Source organism: Strix uralensis, chromosome 16 (assembly GCF_047716275.1).
Source record: "Strix uralensis isolate ZFMK-TIS-50842 chromosome 16, bStrUra1, whole genome shotgun sequence".
Lineage (NCBI taxonomy): Eukaryota > Metazoa > Chordata > Aves > Strigiformes > Strigidae > Strix > Strix uralensis.
Genome location: NC_133987.1, coordinates 7,238,288 through 7,253,238, shown reverse-complemented (window position 1 = coordinate 7,253,238; position 14,951 = coordinate 7,238,288). Strand labels below are relative to the sequence as shown.

General features: G+C 45.5%; 2 protein-coding genes across 3 annotated transcripts; one reads left to right on the top strand and one right to left on the bottom strand.

Moving 5' to 3' along the window:
- The first annotated feature begins 33 nt into the window (after nt 1–33).
- Nucleotides 34–7,052, top strand: CPSF4 (cleavage and polyadenylation specific factor 4). Of its 2 annotated transcripts, none has more exons than XM_074886553.1 (8): nt 34–215; nt 1,166–1,216; nt 1,735–1,887; nt 2,678–2,773; nt 2,927–3,020; nt 3,483–3,555; nt 4,429–4,521; nt 5,834–7,052. In XM_074886553.1, exons 1-8 carry the CDS (start codon nt 113–115, stop codon nt 5,900–5,902), a joined length of 732 nt encoding a protein of 243 aa, XP_074742654.1. In that variant the 5' UTR covers nt 34–112; the 3' UTR covers nt 5,903–7,052. The 2 variants fall into 2 exon arrangements, with proteins under 2 accessions (XP_074742654.1, XP_074742655.1); XM_074886554.1 differs by having other exon boundaries at nt 135–219.
- A 1,112-nt stretch (nt 7,053–8,164) lies between these two features.
- ATP5MF (ATP synthase membrane subunit f) lies at nt 8,165–9,924 on the bottom strand. Its single transcript, XM_074886560.1, has 4 exons — nt 9,876–9,924; nt 9,685–9,792; nt 8,707–8,823; nt 8,165–8,336 (listed from the first exon to the last, which is right to left on the bottom strand). Exons 1-4 carry the CDS (start codon nt 9,889–9,891, stop codon nt 8,308–8,310), a joined length of 270 nt encoding a protein of 89 aa, XP_074742661.1. The 5' UTR covers nt 9,892–9,924; the 3' UTR covers nt 8,165–8,307.
- Nucleotides 9,925–14,951: the final 5,027 nt, after the last annotated feature.

The window sequence follows — 14,951 nt, the reverse complement described above, 5'->3', positions numbered from 1 at the left end:
GAGCGGAGCGGGCCGGCCCGGGCCAGCCCGGGCCCGGCCGCCCGCTGCCCCCCCCCCCTCCACCACCATACCCCCCCTTCCTTCCCGCTGCCGCCGCCCCCCAGCCGCCACCATGCAGGAGCTCATCGCCAGCGTGGACCACATCAAGTTCGACCTGGAGCTGGCTGTGGAGCAGCAGCTGGGGGCGCAGCCGCTGCCCTTTCCCGGCATGGACAGTGCGTGCGGACACCGGGCGCTGCGCGGCTCCCTCCTTCCCGGGGTGCTCGGGGACGGCTCTTGTCCCCTGTCCCCGGAGCCGTCCGCGGGGCAGGGGCTGCGTCAGGGCTCCCGCTTGCGTTTGGCTGAGCTTGGGGGAGGGTGGGGGATTGCCGGTGATTTGAGCGCCTCGCGCAGGTCTTATCCTTAGATCCACCCAACTTCTGCTTTCCCTGTGAAATATCTCTTAATCCGATGTTTTTCTTTCCTACTTAATGAAAGCTGTAGTTAGTACCCAGCCAGGCTGGAAGATGAAAGTTGAGGCATTTTTGTGAATAAATATCACTTTCCTGCACAATACTTTATTATTTTTTTTTCATTTTCTTTTGATCAATGAGGTATTTTGATGGTAGGGAGACTTCATCTTTAGGTATGTCTGTGGCCTGGTCTCTGAACTTTTTCCTCCAGTCTAACAGTCTGACACAGGTAGTCTCAGGAGACTCGTAGTTTGCTGAAATATTCTGGCTGGGCTACTAAACTTTTGTTTTAACTCCGTCAAATATTGTGGTTCCTGTTGGTCAGGATCAGCAAGGAATAACACACTAACAGTTGTTTCAGGCTGTTCTGGTCAAAAAATGTAACGCTGTCATTGCCAGGACTGTAAATACAGGGTTCACTGACATGATGGACTTAACAGCAGAGGAAAACCCAGTCAATAAAACCTAAATATCTGAAAAGCAAAACAAGCACCACCAAACCTTTTCTATTCCCCTTGGCGTCCCCCAAGATGAATACAGGTATTTGTGAGGGCCAGACTTGGAACAAGGAATTTATGTGGGAAAGTGATTTCCCCAAACCAAAATGCCACTTTTCTTTTGATGTTGAGGACCAGATTGTCCTTCTGGGGAAGGAAATATTTTAAAAGCTGCCATGAAACTTTGTTAATTATGTTTCTTTGCTCTCTTTACAGAGTCAGGCGCAGCTGTCTGTGAATTTTTTTTAAAAGCAGCCTGTGGAAAAGGCAAGTAATATTTCCAATGCAATTATGCCCATGGGGGTGAAGGGGGTAAATCAGATTTTCTAACACTGTCTACAATACTCTTGATTTTTGTAAAGATGAGGGGATAACCTAGATAGAGGATAAAACTGAAGGATGTTGGAATAACTGCAGCAATTGTGAAATAATGGTATTTTTTAAGAAGTTGGGAGGTAAGTAAGCAAAACTACTGATAAAGGAAAGTTTGAACTTACCACATGCAGAGTGTGCTGAGGATGTGCCTGTATTAGTTGCTGTGGTTTGCGGTTGCCAGGATTAAGAGCTGGAAACTACATTGCTTAGCTTGTTAGAGGGTAACATAAGACTTGTCTGGAACCTCCTGTTTTGCTATTGCCACTAAAGTCTAAATTCATAAAAAAAAGCGACATCTTCTGAAACCCCTTTGGCAGAGGGGAACAAAGTGTCGCTGTTGCCCTGTGCCTTCTTGTGATGCACGTTTTAATTGTTCTTTTTTCCCTTCTCCTTGCCCCATCCTTCCACAGGTGGCATGTGCCCATTCCGACACATCAGTGGGGAAAAGACAGTTGTTTGCAAACACTGGCTACGAGGACTGTGCAAAAAGGGAGACCAGTGCGAGTTTCTGCATGAGTACGACATGACCAAGATGCCTGAGTGTTACTTCTACTCCAAATTTGGTAAGGGGCGTTGTAGCTCCTACTTAGCGTTCCTTGCTGGCGTGGGAGATGGTGAAGAGGATCCTGGTACATCCCTCTCATCCGTCTTCAGAGCGTTACAGTTCTTCTGTGTCTGATGATGTTGTTAGGTTGTAATTTTTCAGATCTGCTTAGTCCTTCATCTTCTTATCCCCCTAAATTTGTGACATATTGTAGATGTCTTCTCTCTCAAGAGCTTGTCCCTTGGGGGAAGAGGGGGGAAGTTCAAGTTTTTACTGGGTTTTATGCCTTATGTTCAGTTTTGGGTATAAGATGAGTAGGCTGAGCAGTTAGTCTTTGCATGACTCTTATTTTGGGAAGTTGATGAGCAGCAGAGGGCATGGGGGTGCAAAACTTTTATGCACTTGCTTTCCAGCTCTGGAGATCTGGACATAATGAGGCAACTTGCTGTCAGAAACTTACAGTCTTGTAGGTTTCCTTGGATTGAGGTTAGTGCGCAATTTGTAGTTTCTCCACACTTCTGGTGCACTAAATGTTTGGTTTTTGTTATCATGACTGCTCTTTCAAATTTAGTTTCCTCATTGTTTTTAAAAGCACACATAAATAATCCAGTCTGGTGGAACTTTACTCACCAGGGGTGAGTCCTTGGTGTTCTTCATCTAGGTTAAGGCAGGCAGTAAGACTGTTGTGCCTGAACTTATAAATGTTGGTAACAGCTTTGTGGGAGCTACATGATCCAGGTAATGTTTTGAGAGTCATTTGATCTCAAACCTACACAGTTGACTAAGAAGTGTGTTTGCCTTTGGTACAGGGGAATGCAGTAACAAAGAATGTCCATTCTTGCACATTGACCCGGAGTCTAAGATCAAAGACTGTCCCTGGTATGACAGAGGCTTCTGTAAACATGGTATGTATGTCACACAGTTGCTGCTTCTCTGGCTATAAATCAAGGGTAGGGTGTTGCTACTCTTTCTTTGCACGACCTGCTTGTGTACCTGCTACTACTGAGTGCTGGGGTTACGTATATGTGGAATGTGAACTACTGAGCTTTGTGTTGCAGGTCCCCTCTGCAGACACCGACACACTCGAAGAGTCATTTGTGTGAATTACCTAGTAGGATTCTGTCCAGAGGGGCCTACCTGTAAATTCATGCAGTGAGTATGCTTCCAGGCTTGTCCTGTAATCTTGTGTTTTCCTTATAATCCGATGTGTGTCAGATGAGGGTGCTCCAGTGCTTCCCAGTGTCTCTGGAGATGTGGCCAGCGTTTAGTTTGTTGTACCCATTTGAGGATACGGGGCAGGGCCTCTTCAGGGAGGCACCAGTAAGACTCTGGAGTGGTGATCAGATGCCATCAGTGCAGTGGGATCACATGGTTTTATATTCCAGAAGACTTTAGAGGCAGAGGGATATACTACATACTGGATTGTCATTTTTGTATACGTAATTGCTGAGCGTCAGAATGCAGAGAGAAGTGGGGAGGGGGAGGTCTATATCCTGTGAGATGAATTTAATTGGGTGCATGTTTGTTTTGTTATTTGGAGTTACTTGACTGACCTGATGGTAAAATGTTGGCATATGATTTGAGAATCAATTTTCTTGTTTCCATCTAAACCAGCCCTCGGTTTGAACTGCCAATGGGAACCACAGAGCAACCACCACTGCCTCAACCGACACAAACACAGCAAAAGGTACACAATTCCCCTGCCCCCCCTACACGCTCATCCTCAAAGCATTTCCCACAGTGCTTTAAAAGAGGGTATGTTGTCACTCCAGACTGGACACCTGGGCTCTTGGATCTGGCTTACTGGAAAGCCTTGGAGGAACACTCACTGAATGAGGGAAAACCATTCCTATTTTACAACAGGGTGTGATATTATTTTGTAATTAAGAACTTTGAGACAAATCCTAATAAACCACAAAGCACTGTCCCTCCTCCCAGCCCTCTAATGTCCACCATCTGATCACAACAGACTGCTGCTGCCTTTGTCCTGGGACCATGGTGTTTTGCTTTGTCCTGTTTCTCCCCTCGCCTTGGTTAACATTCTCAGTTGTTAGTACTGTCCCCCAGCTCAGTGGCCAGCAGTGGCAGTTCTGTTGCTTGGAGCACTGTCTGGAAGGGAGGGTGCTAGGCAAGAACTAAGCAGTGAGCAACCCTGAGTGCCGTTATAGTGATGAAAGCCCTACAATTCCTCCAACTTTACATGGAGATCTAGTCACTGAATGCTTCCACATTACACAGAAGCACATCATACATGGTTGTGCAGCAATCTGCCAGTTCTTGTAATCTGTGTGACTCTCTCAGTGATGCCAATGATATTTTAGCAGCCTAAACCTACTCTCTAAATCTGCTTTCCAGAGAAAAGCAGGATCACTGGACTTTGTAAACCTCAGTGCTTGATACTTTCTCCAGTGCTCCAGCTGGCAGAACACCCACACATAGATTTGGAGGAAAATTGATCATTTGATATATGGGGTGCTCTTTTTCCTTCTTAACAAACTAACAACCGTAAAGGTCTTTATCCTTGATGCACTTAACGAGTCAGAACTCTTCTAACCAACAGAGGACACCCCAAGTCATCGGAGTCATGCAGTCTCAAAATAACAACACTGGGAACAGAGGACCCCGGCCGTTGGAGCAGGTCACTTGCTACAAGGTAATTCAGAGGGGAGGGATGAGGAGGGAGAGCAGAGGCTGCCAGGTTTAAGAAGTACAGAGTGCATGTCACCTGGACTATACCCTGCTGCTTTGCTGCTGGTTGCTTGCCACGGGCAAAGGAACGGACTGTTGTGATGTGGGGTGTTGTCCTGCAAAAGGTTTTTTTCACAACGTAGCCAGGTTCATGAAATGTGCACTCTGCTCAATAGACGTGTTTTGGTGCGTGGGTACAGCTGTGGGAATTAGCATTGAGTCCTGAGGCTTCTAGTCGCTGGTTTGCCAGCTCCTGGACTCGCTGTGACAATTAAGGCTGCTGTAGGACACACTTTGCTCGTCTGCTAATGAACAGGAAACCCTCACACTGACAGTTAAAGAAAACTGCTGAACTGTACACTTTAAAATAAGAGTTAATAGTAGTTTTGTCTCATGAGTTAATTTGCTTACACTTGGTGGCTGTAGAAAGATTTTCTTCTCCCCTGTTAGCTTGGAAGGTCCTTGCGACTAACAGGAATTGAATATGCAAAGACTGTTCAGTATTTCAGCTGCAAATGCACCCTGTTGCTGTCGAACCAAGGAATGAGCTATTCACCTTGGTTGCTCATTGAGGAGCACCAGTAAAACTGACGCAATTGAGTTTCCATCTCAGTTTATTTTTCCACAAAAGCCCCAACTCTAGCCTCTAGAAAAGGGCAAAGAATCTTCCTGTCCTATCAGCTTTGACAGTTATATCACTGTACGTACCAACTTCTGTGCCTTAGGTGCTTGTTTGAGTAAAAGAGGGATATGAAGTAGCTGAATCCATTTCACTGCTTATTATTTTAGCTGCAAGTAGATTACATATTTGGAGAATGCTGTTGCACCAGATACTGGCATTTCCCTTTGGTCTTGGATAGCTTCAGGATGCAAAGTCATGAATCTCTTGTTCAGCTGCACTTTTCCCTGTCTAATTCAGGAGAGTCCCCACAGATCTCTGATCTAGTGCGTGTCAGATGGAGGAGTCTTGGAAGCCTCAAATGTTGAAATTCTGATTGTGTGTTACAGCCCTTGGCTGTTCGTAGTGGTGCACTGAGAGGTCTCTCCTTTGTAGTGCGTTACAATAACATGGTGTCAGGTTGTTCCCACCACAGAAGCAGCTTTTGCTCCAAGGAGTGTCCCTTGTGACACCACGTTTTACTTCACCTGCTAAATGCTGCATCTTCCATACACAGAAAAGCTTCCAAAATCGGAACAGTTGCCGGCTACCTTAATAAAGGCAGCTAGAGGAAAAAAAGCTGTAACTGTAATAATTCCTCTCTCTCTTTCTCTTTTAGTGCGGTGAAAAAGGTCATTATGCCAACAGATGCACCAAAGGACATCTGGCCTTTCTCAGTGGACAGTGAAAGAGCAGAACGAAGAGTGCAGGGGAGCTGTTAACACTGAGAAAAGGTTTCTGCCTAGCACTATGTCTTGAACTATTAATCAGGTTGTTTTTTAATGCCATTACTGAAAGAACTGGTCAGAGGCTGGCTGCTGCTAAGCAACATTTTTGTAATTGTCCACGACTTTTTTTTATGTTTTAACCTTTTTAAAATAGATTTTGGCCTCCGCCTATTTTCATTGAGCCCTGCTGAAAGGTAGATCTAAAAGCCAATAGATATGCAAACCCCTCACCGGTGCAGCACTCTACATAAATACATCTTACGCCAGTGTTTCTTTAAAGTGTTTTCCTTCTGCCACTTCTCTTTGGAGAACCTGCAGCGTTTCAGCCCTCCCTGTGGAAGCAGGAAGACTGACTGGGAAAACTAATACTTGAAATGCCTTCCCTTCAGTGAGGGAGCAGGGATTCTGCTGTCCTGTAGCTCTTAAAAAGCAAAGTCATGTTCCCAGATCCAGCCTGTCGTAGTCGGTAAGCTTGTCCTGGTGGCTGACTTAAACCCGTCACGTACACCGGACTGTAAAACTCTCGTCCACTTGCTTTGTTTCTGTGCTTCTTGCTATACTGAAGGTTAGAAATTAATCTTCTGGGTGAGAACTGATCAAGGGGAGAATAAATTGGCATCTCTGTGGTTAGCCAAACAATGAGGAACAATGTAGGAAAGCCACATCTGTGCTCATTTTCCATTTGCAAAAAGTTTGGAGGGAAATGAACACGGCTTGAGGAGTAGGAATAGAAGAGCCTTGTCTCAGCCCCCGCATCGTCCAGCTCACACTGAGCAGGTATTTCCATAGCCTAGAGAAGACCAAGAAGTGGAGATGTATATTCTTATGGAACACTGCTTTTAAAAGTGGTAGAGCATTCTTCTGAGAGCAGTTTTTGCAAGCCAAAATCCATTCATTTTGTGAGAAGACTATTTCAAAAGGGCCAATGATAAAATGTGAATTAAAAAAAAAATTGCACCTACAATGTGAGCCTTATTGATTCTAACCCATCTCTCGTTTGCTGATTGCCTTTATACTTTGTTTTTATTGAAATGTACTGATGGATAAAGCTGGCTGTGATTATTATTTTTTTTTTAAGAATGAGATAATATGATTAGAGAAGTGACCAGAGCCTGTGTTGGTTTGAATGACTGCAGTTATTTCACTGTGGAGAGTGGAGTCAGTCGAAGTAGAAGTTTCAAGTCTACATGACTGTGGTATGACAGACACTTTGCCTAACGTTGTGCCCCCAGAGGCTGAACAGTGGCCAGAATACCAGATGTGCTGCCTGTGTGTAGCTGGGCACAGGGAGAGGGAACTAAACCACATCAGTGTCGGGCTGCCTTCTCCATCTAGTTCAGGAGTTTATGGTCTTCACTACTTGAACAGGTATTTTCTAAAACTGAAAACCTTCCTGTTACCACTGAAGCTCTTGATTCTTCATATCCCTTAAGAAGTGGTTTTCCCTCTCCCTCCTACTCCCAAGAGGATACTGCAGGTTGTACCTGCGACACCCGGCTGCGGTTCCAGCAGGTTGTGTTGTGGCGGTGGGAAGCACTTGCCTAGGGGCGTGTGTGAGGAAGGTCATGGGCTGGGGCCAAACCCACAGATGCTCCTTTAAGCTGCACTTACGCATAGTGTCTCCCATTAAACTTCTCACCACTGCCTTTAAATCAAGAAGCCAAGTTTTCCTTCAGTTTAACTTCATGTTATATTAAAGGTCTTCTAAGCTTATACCCATTCAGAATAACCTTCCCGCTTCTTTTAGCAATGAAAGTAGGTGGAGTTCTGATAAAAATTTTGGGTTCTCAGAGGTAAGAAGCATTAGAATCCCAGTGACAGAATGAGAGTTGCAGCCTCCTTACAGCTACACTGAGCTTGTATCAGTCAGTGCTCTGCAACGGTGGAAAAGTGCCCCCATACCCCCAGTCCCTGGGTGAGCCTGAGAATCAGAAACACACGGCCACACCAAGCCACCAAAAGCTCAGACGCTGTTCTTTCAAATCAAAATACATCCTTTCACCTAGTTGTCCAACCTGCACGTAATGGCCATTAAGAAGCAATTCAGTGCTTTTTACTAAAGTTACATAGGAATCAATTGTAATAGTTTCCCCAGTTCATAACACAACCCGAGTAGCAGACGCCTTCCCAACCCTCTCTGAACTTGCCCTTGAGGGGTGAAACTCTAAGACACACTCACTTGCACAGTACAATTAATAAGTCAGTTATGAGTATCAGCTCAGTAAATGTAAAGTGTATGCACTTTATTATTGGTCATAATAGTACAGATTTTAATACGAATAGTCCTGGTGTCTTCTGTCAGGATAGCTGTTCCGGTAGCCAAGTCTGTTCAAGAGCTGTACCTTCACTTGCTGAAATTCGCACTTCAGTGGTACTTCCTGTGGCGGTCATGCTCTATCATTCAAAGTAAAGCAAATTAATTTTACTGAAGTCACAAGAAAAAAACACGACACCTGAAATTACAGGAAAGCAAGCACTCTAAAAAAATTTGAGCATATAGTTTGTAAGTATTGTCAGGTCAGACAGGCAACAAGATCTAAGCTTTCATCATCACCAAGAAAATACTGGCTGGCTTAGTAAGTAAGCATTCAAGTTTTCCGTGGCTAAAAGAAGGTTGCTTGCCCGCAGTCTTGGATTCAAGCACCAAAGGTTAGCACAGTCTTTCATTTTATTTCTAAAAGCAGCAGCAGGTTAATTGTTTTTATTGCCCTGAGCAATCTTCCAAGCTGCACTATATGCACTCGGCCATTCTGCCTTTACTTACTCAGGTGACTGTAGCTCCAGATGTAGCTGATGACAACATAACCGGCAAGCAGCATGGAGATCCCGCCGAGCCCCCCTTTCTTGACATTGATATATTTATTGTAGTATCTGTCGTAACCTGTGTGGGAGAAAAGTTTTCATAACAGCCAGATGAGTTGTGTATTTTTCTGCGTCAGAAAGAAGCAGCCTGGTTTCACAGAACTTCAGGAAATTGTTTCTGATGAAGTATTTGAGGGTCTCAGAAGCAAGTCTGAGAGAAGGCAACGTGTGTTAGTTAAGCAAGGTGAACTCAAGTTAATAGCACTAAACCTTTAACAAAAAGGGAAAAAAAAAGTCATTTATCATTTTTCCCTAAACATTATTCTCACTTTCATGAGCACAAGGTGCTTTGGAATTATCCAGTTCTTTCATACTAGTGTATATACATTATGTACACACTTGCATTTGATATTTTGTGTTTAAATCTACCTGAATGCCATATCTGTACTTACACCAAAGGGCATCAGTCAAAACTTTTGCCAAGCCATCTATAAAAGCCCTGTGTCCTTTCTTACTATCTTTAGGGATCAAATGTTTTGGTTTGTTTTTTTTTTTTAATTTACTCATGATGTTGGGAAACCTTAAGATTTTCAGCAAACAGGGTCAGGAGTCAGGTCACCATATTACCTCTTTATACAAGAAGGAATACTGAAAACAAACTTCTGGCGGATAAAGCCCATGCGAGAACCAAATTTACAGGTGGGAGAACAAGATGCTACAGAAGGCTCAGTTCTGGAGAAGCAAAAATCGCCCTGAAGCAGCCCCCGTACTGCCAGACCCCCCCTGCCCCAGCCAACACCCACTCCGGCAGCCAGAGAGATGCTTATGCACTGATCTGCCCAGCTCCCTCAGGAGAAGGGATTCACACCCTCCAGGTCTTCATCGGCCGAGGGGGCGCGGAGCTGCTTCCGCAGGGCGGGTCCCCCTCAGCCCCCCTCACCTCTTCGCAGGGCCCCCACGATGCCCCCGGGGGTGAAGTCTCTCATGGCCAGCCAGGTGGGCAGCTGGCCCAGCTTCACGTCCAGCAGCTTCGTGTCCTTGAGGGGAACTGTGGCACAGAGAGAGACACAGCCTGGTCAGAGAGGGAGGAGGGAGGGAGCCGCGGTCACCTTGGCGGCCCGCCGCACTCACCCGGCGCCTGCGCCATCTTGCCGCTGCTGCTCTGCGCCGACGCGGGGGAAGCCGGGAAGGGGCAGGCCGCTGAGGCTCACGGGAGGAAGGTCAGGCGGGAACCCGGATGTTGGGGCGGGTGGCGAAGAATTAGCGCCATGTTGGGCGGGTGGTTCCCTCCCCACGATGGTCCCGCTGAGGCGGTCTTGGCCCCAGAATCGCCCTGTCCGCGTCCCATCTCCTCAGCAGGGGGTCAGTTCCCCAGTGGGGGCTGCACACGCTGCTTCAGTTGCCACAGGCACTGCGTGAGGCGTGTGGGGCCCTGCCGGCACGGTGGCCTGACACAGGGCTGGGGGCACCCTCAGGGGTTTTCCCTCCTTGTCCCGCTCCAGCAGGTCTCTTCAGCGGCTGGGTCCCTTTTCAGGGGACACCGGCCCAGCGATGCTGGATGACTTGCGCAGGGTGTCCTCCGTTGCCCCAGGGCCGGCCAGCACTTTGCACCGTCCCCACCGTATGTTGCGGGGTGTCGGGTGCCAGCACTCACCGGCGCTGCAGATTGTGAGAAAATAGCAGAGAGGGAAAAATTCACAAGTCTTCATCAGCATCGTCACAAGACTCGATCAGCAGTCTTTCGGGGGCTGCTGATGTCCCACAAATGAACCTTTTCTAGTGTGTTCTGAAGAAGTTGCAACTCTTAACACTGTAAATGTGCGTTCACAGATAGTATATACTGCACATACATTTAAATTTTTATCATATATTCTCATGGAAGAAGTGAGGGCTTCTCAGACCTCTTCCAGGGGTCACCTGCCCTCTCCTGCAGTCTTCTCAGGTGGCTTCAAGGCAAGAAGAGGAATGTTAGACTGTATCTTTCACAGGGATTAGGTAACAGTTGAATAATGTATCGTGTGGTCCCATTTCAGTGCCCACTCAGGACTTTTCCCTGTGGGATTATGCTGCGTTTTACTACAGCTCCTCTGGAATGATGTCAAAGCCAAAAGGAGAAGCCAGGCCTTGGTATATGGTGGCAGTAAACCTGCATAACGGGAAAGGTGGAAGAGGTAATGTGCAGATAGAGACAACTTTTGCCTTCTGCAATAGGAAAGAGCCACAGGGATTTATTTCATGTTCCCAAGCGTCTTTCTGGGGGATATAGTGGACGCAGGCCTCCAGAAGGTCCACCCCGGGCAAGTAAAACACCTGCGGAGGTAGCCATGGTGGGACGGGGTGGGCTATGAGGGAGAGGACTCCAGCAGGTGTCACTCGCATTTAGCAGATGCAGTTGCGGGAAAGATGCTCTCCATTAGCCTGACCTCTAGAGGCTTTCAATCGTTATCATTCGGGTTCATAAAATAGTGTCAGGTTTTGTCGTTGTTTATTGTGCTGAATCTGAAAAGCAAAGTGATACAGCAGTAAACAGGGAGCAGCCATCCACCGCTGTTTCTGACAGGTCAGTCAGGACCCCAGATTTCCTAGCTATTAAAGCTCCATCCCACAGAGGACTGTTAGAACAGATCAGAGGTGATGAAGACTAAATTAAGGATGCTGGAGGGGGCCCACAGGGCTCCTGCATAGGCACTGGGTTACTAATCTCTGCAGCTTTTACTTCTCTTAGGTTGCGGAGTCTTATTCCACATGCCTTCCTCCTGCCTTGGCAGGATTCTTGCATTACATCTGTAGGGTTTGTGTTACCTGGTATTAAATGAGTGGAGGCATGGGACCTCTGTTGTCTCAAGAGATGCGGTACTCTGTAACTCATCTTACTCAGTTGCTGGTCTACATGTCTAGCTTCAGCCTCTGTTTTACTGAAATGAATTTATTGACATTGAATAGTGCTCTCCCGTAACATAAAAATAAAAGCAGAAGGAATAGATTACTACCTGTTTTTTTCTTATTAACAGAAAGTAGGATTAGGAAAGTATAGTGTGCCTGATCACTTGAAGAAAGGGTTCCAAATTTAGACCCTGTTAAATGGGTTAAAAAGCCCCTTATTAAATTATCCTTTATTTTATTGTTGGACTTTACTGGTAACTGTCATCTTATTGCTGAAGTGTCCCCTGATGAACTACTATGTGGCCTTTTTACAGTACTTGCATAAAAGCATGCTTCAAACTTACTTCCCTCATTCTTGCAAGGCAACTTATTTTTTTAAAAAGGATTACTCATGCAAGACAGATTAATTTACCTTCAGGAGAAAAAAGCCAATGGCAGGGACCTCATTTTAAGGAGTTCCCTGCAGAGCAGAAGAACACAGAGTTGCTCAGACTCCTTATAGCAAGGTCTGGGGAAATTTGGTTTGTTAGGGTGGGAATGGAAGTCCACAACGAGGATACATCTCCAATGCAATTAGAGACAGCAGTGACCTAAACCTTGGCCTGAACTGCCCGCTCTGGTAGAGTAAAAGAGGAGTAGTGCTGTCGTCTTTATGCCATCTTAATTCTGAACCAGGCAGGAAGAGTTAAATCGTACAGATGTGCAGGAGGTTTTGCAGCACGTTTCCTCCCTTTGACCCGTGTTGCTGGCCAAAATTCAGGGTCTTGTTGGTTGATCCAGATGGGAGGAGGAGTGATGAAGAAAGGTATTTCTGATGTATTTCTCCTTGCTTACAAGAATGCTCACAGCCCTTTTTCCTGAACACAGGAAAAATTGTGCAGTTGAGAGCCAGTTTCCTTGCTCCAGACCTGTTCCAGGCAGCAATGTGACCCCAAATCCCTCTGTTTCTTGTATTCAGTCCAGGTTTTATATCAATGGTTGTTCAGGCTCTTTGAAGTTTCCGTTCCCTGCCTGTTTCAATATGCTGCCTTTCTGTCTCTGCCTCCACCTGAACTATATTGTCCATCCACACATAACCTTCTTTCCTTTTAATATCCTACCAAAAATTGTCCTCCCAGAGCCTTCAGGTATTTGAGCAGTCTTTCATTGAGGGTGGAAATAGACTTAATGTCTCCCTCAGCTGCCCTAAATAAAGGAATGCAGTTAAACCTACCAGTTTCAAGAAGGTTTAACCCAACCTATAAAAATAAAAGCCTAATGGAGTGTTGCCCTGAGGTTTTCATCTTACCGAAGACCCCTCTAGAAAATGCTGTGAAGTTTATAAGTAATGGCATAGAAATAATAGGGAGTGCATCATTCAAAAAACCCAGAGTATTTTGCAAAAGACGTCAATAGATACGAAAAGGGTTTCCTTTTTCTGGTAGCAACCGTAACACATAATATTGCAGCTTTCAGTCCAAAAATTCAGCCGTGGCCTGAAAAGTTAAGTAACACTTTTCATTAAAGTTGATGAAAAGGAGAAATAGAAAGCATAACACAGCTTCCCTCAGACTGTAAGTTAAGAGGCTGGGATCATTTTTTCTGTTCTGTGTGCCACCCTTTGAATACTCAGGGACTCACCTGGGCCTGATGGTCAGTGACTCTATAGTAATATGCAGACACAGTGTCCATAGGTGTGTAAAGTAGCACAGAGTGGCCTTCAAGAAGGTCAAGAGACGAGGATTTACCTAACTGATCCTGTGCCCACTGAAACTGATGACAAAGCACCCAGTGCTTTTAATAAAGGATCAAACCTACACAAGTGGGCAGATACAGTTCCGAAACATGCAGTTTGGCATAGGATGCTTCTTGGCTCCTAAACACTTATTCCAGTTTGATGTCTTCCCACCAGTACAGGTTAAGCAGCTGCAGCCATGCAGGAGAAAGAGAAATCATGGGCTACCAGCACTTCCAGAAGCTCAATGGAGAGACACGTGTTTTATCAACCAGTGATTTGGAGAAAAGTTATGGTCCTAGGTAGCTTGATACAGTCTGTTGTTTTTCAATTGTACGAACAGTTTGATGTGGTGAGAGCAGGGCAGCTGCTCAGCATAGGTCTCAACCTCGTTCATCTAAAATTGTGCTTACAGTGGAAACCAGACTCCCGAATTGAATAGGATGAGAAAGAGGTGTGGAATTTGGAATCTCCTCCAAGGCCAGATTTCCTCAGGAAAACGGTGAATTGCCTTGCATAGATAACAATACCTAGGGATTGACCCAGCAAAAGCAGTGAGAGAATTAACCTATGATTGTAAGGGCATTGCTTGCTCTGTGTTATTACAGAGCCATTTTCCTTAGTCAACCTCAAAACACTTTACAAAGGAGATCGCTTACCAATGATTAATAGTTTTGCATATACATAGTTCTTTTCTCCTTCACAGCACTTGAGTATCCATGCATCTTCATGCTTCTCTGATAAAATGTGTAAGTCAATGTTATGATTATCTTTTCAGGTGGAGAAATTTGAGCCCTGTGTTTAGGACTGCGGAGGGGGAATTCCTCCCTCCTCCTTTGGTCCCATCTTGCTGGCCTTTGCTTGTATCTAGTGTCAGTTGCACAAGTACCTTATTTTGTAGGTCTTTGATCAGCCTGCTGGTTAGCTAAATATATACCTGTGGGGAGATAATTACATGCTATCAGTAGTAAAGTGTAGTAAAATAATTTACGTTAATTAAAACACTTGCAAAACCAAAGCAGGAATTTTCACTAAGATAAGTCTGCTGCAGCAACAACTGTATCCAAGACTGCCTGCTTCCCATAGACAAACATGCAAATAAAACCAGGGACCAGTGAAAAACAGTTTCTTCATGCTAAAAAGCAAAAAGACATGTACCCACTGGGAAAGCCATGGTGGTACCAATCCAAAAAGGCAGGGCTGAACACATCTTCCATCTGTGCAAGCAGATCTGTCTTTGTGAGCATAGGGAAGATTGGTGTGATGAATCCCATCTTATCACTGTGTCTGGGGAAGGGTGAGTGGCCCAGCAGGAGGGTTGTACAAATGGGCCTCATATTGCTGGGGGAGGATTTGGAGACTAATTGGTGTGACAGAGGCTTAAAAAATTCACCTTGTTACCATCTTTGAATCCGCTGTCGGTTCTTCCAGCACAATCCCAGTACTTTTCCTCTCTTCCCACATTTACGTCTGATGAGGATAGCACTTTTAGAGCCTTGCATGGAAATTGCCTGTCTGACCTTCTCAGCTGAAGCAGTCGATGGCTATTCTCCCTCTGCTACCTTGTATCTTGGAAGAAGCTCAGTTGCTGATGTGAGTCTTACTCAGAC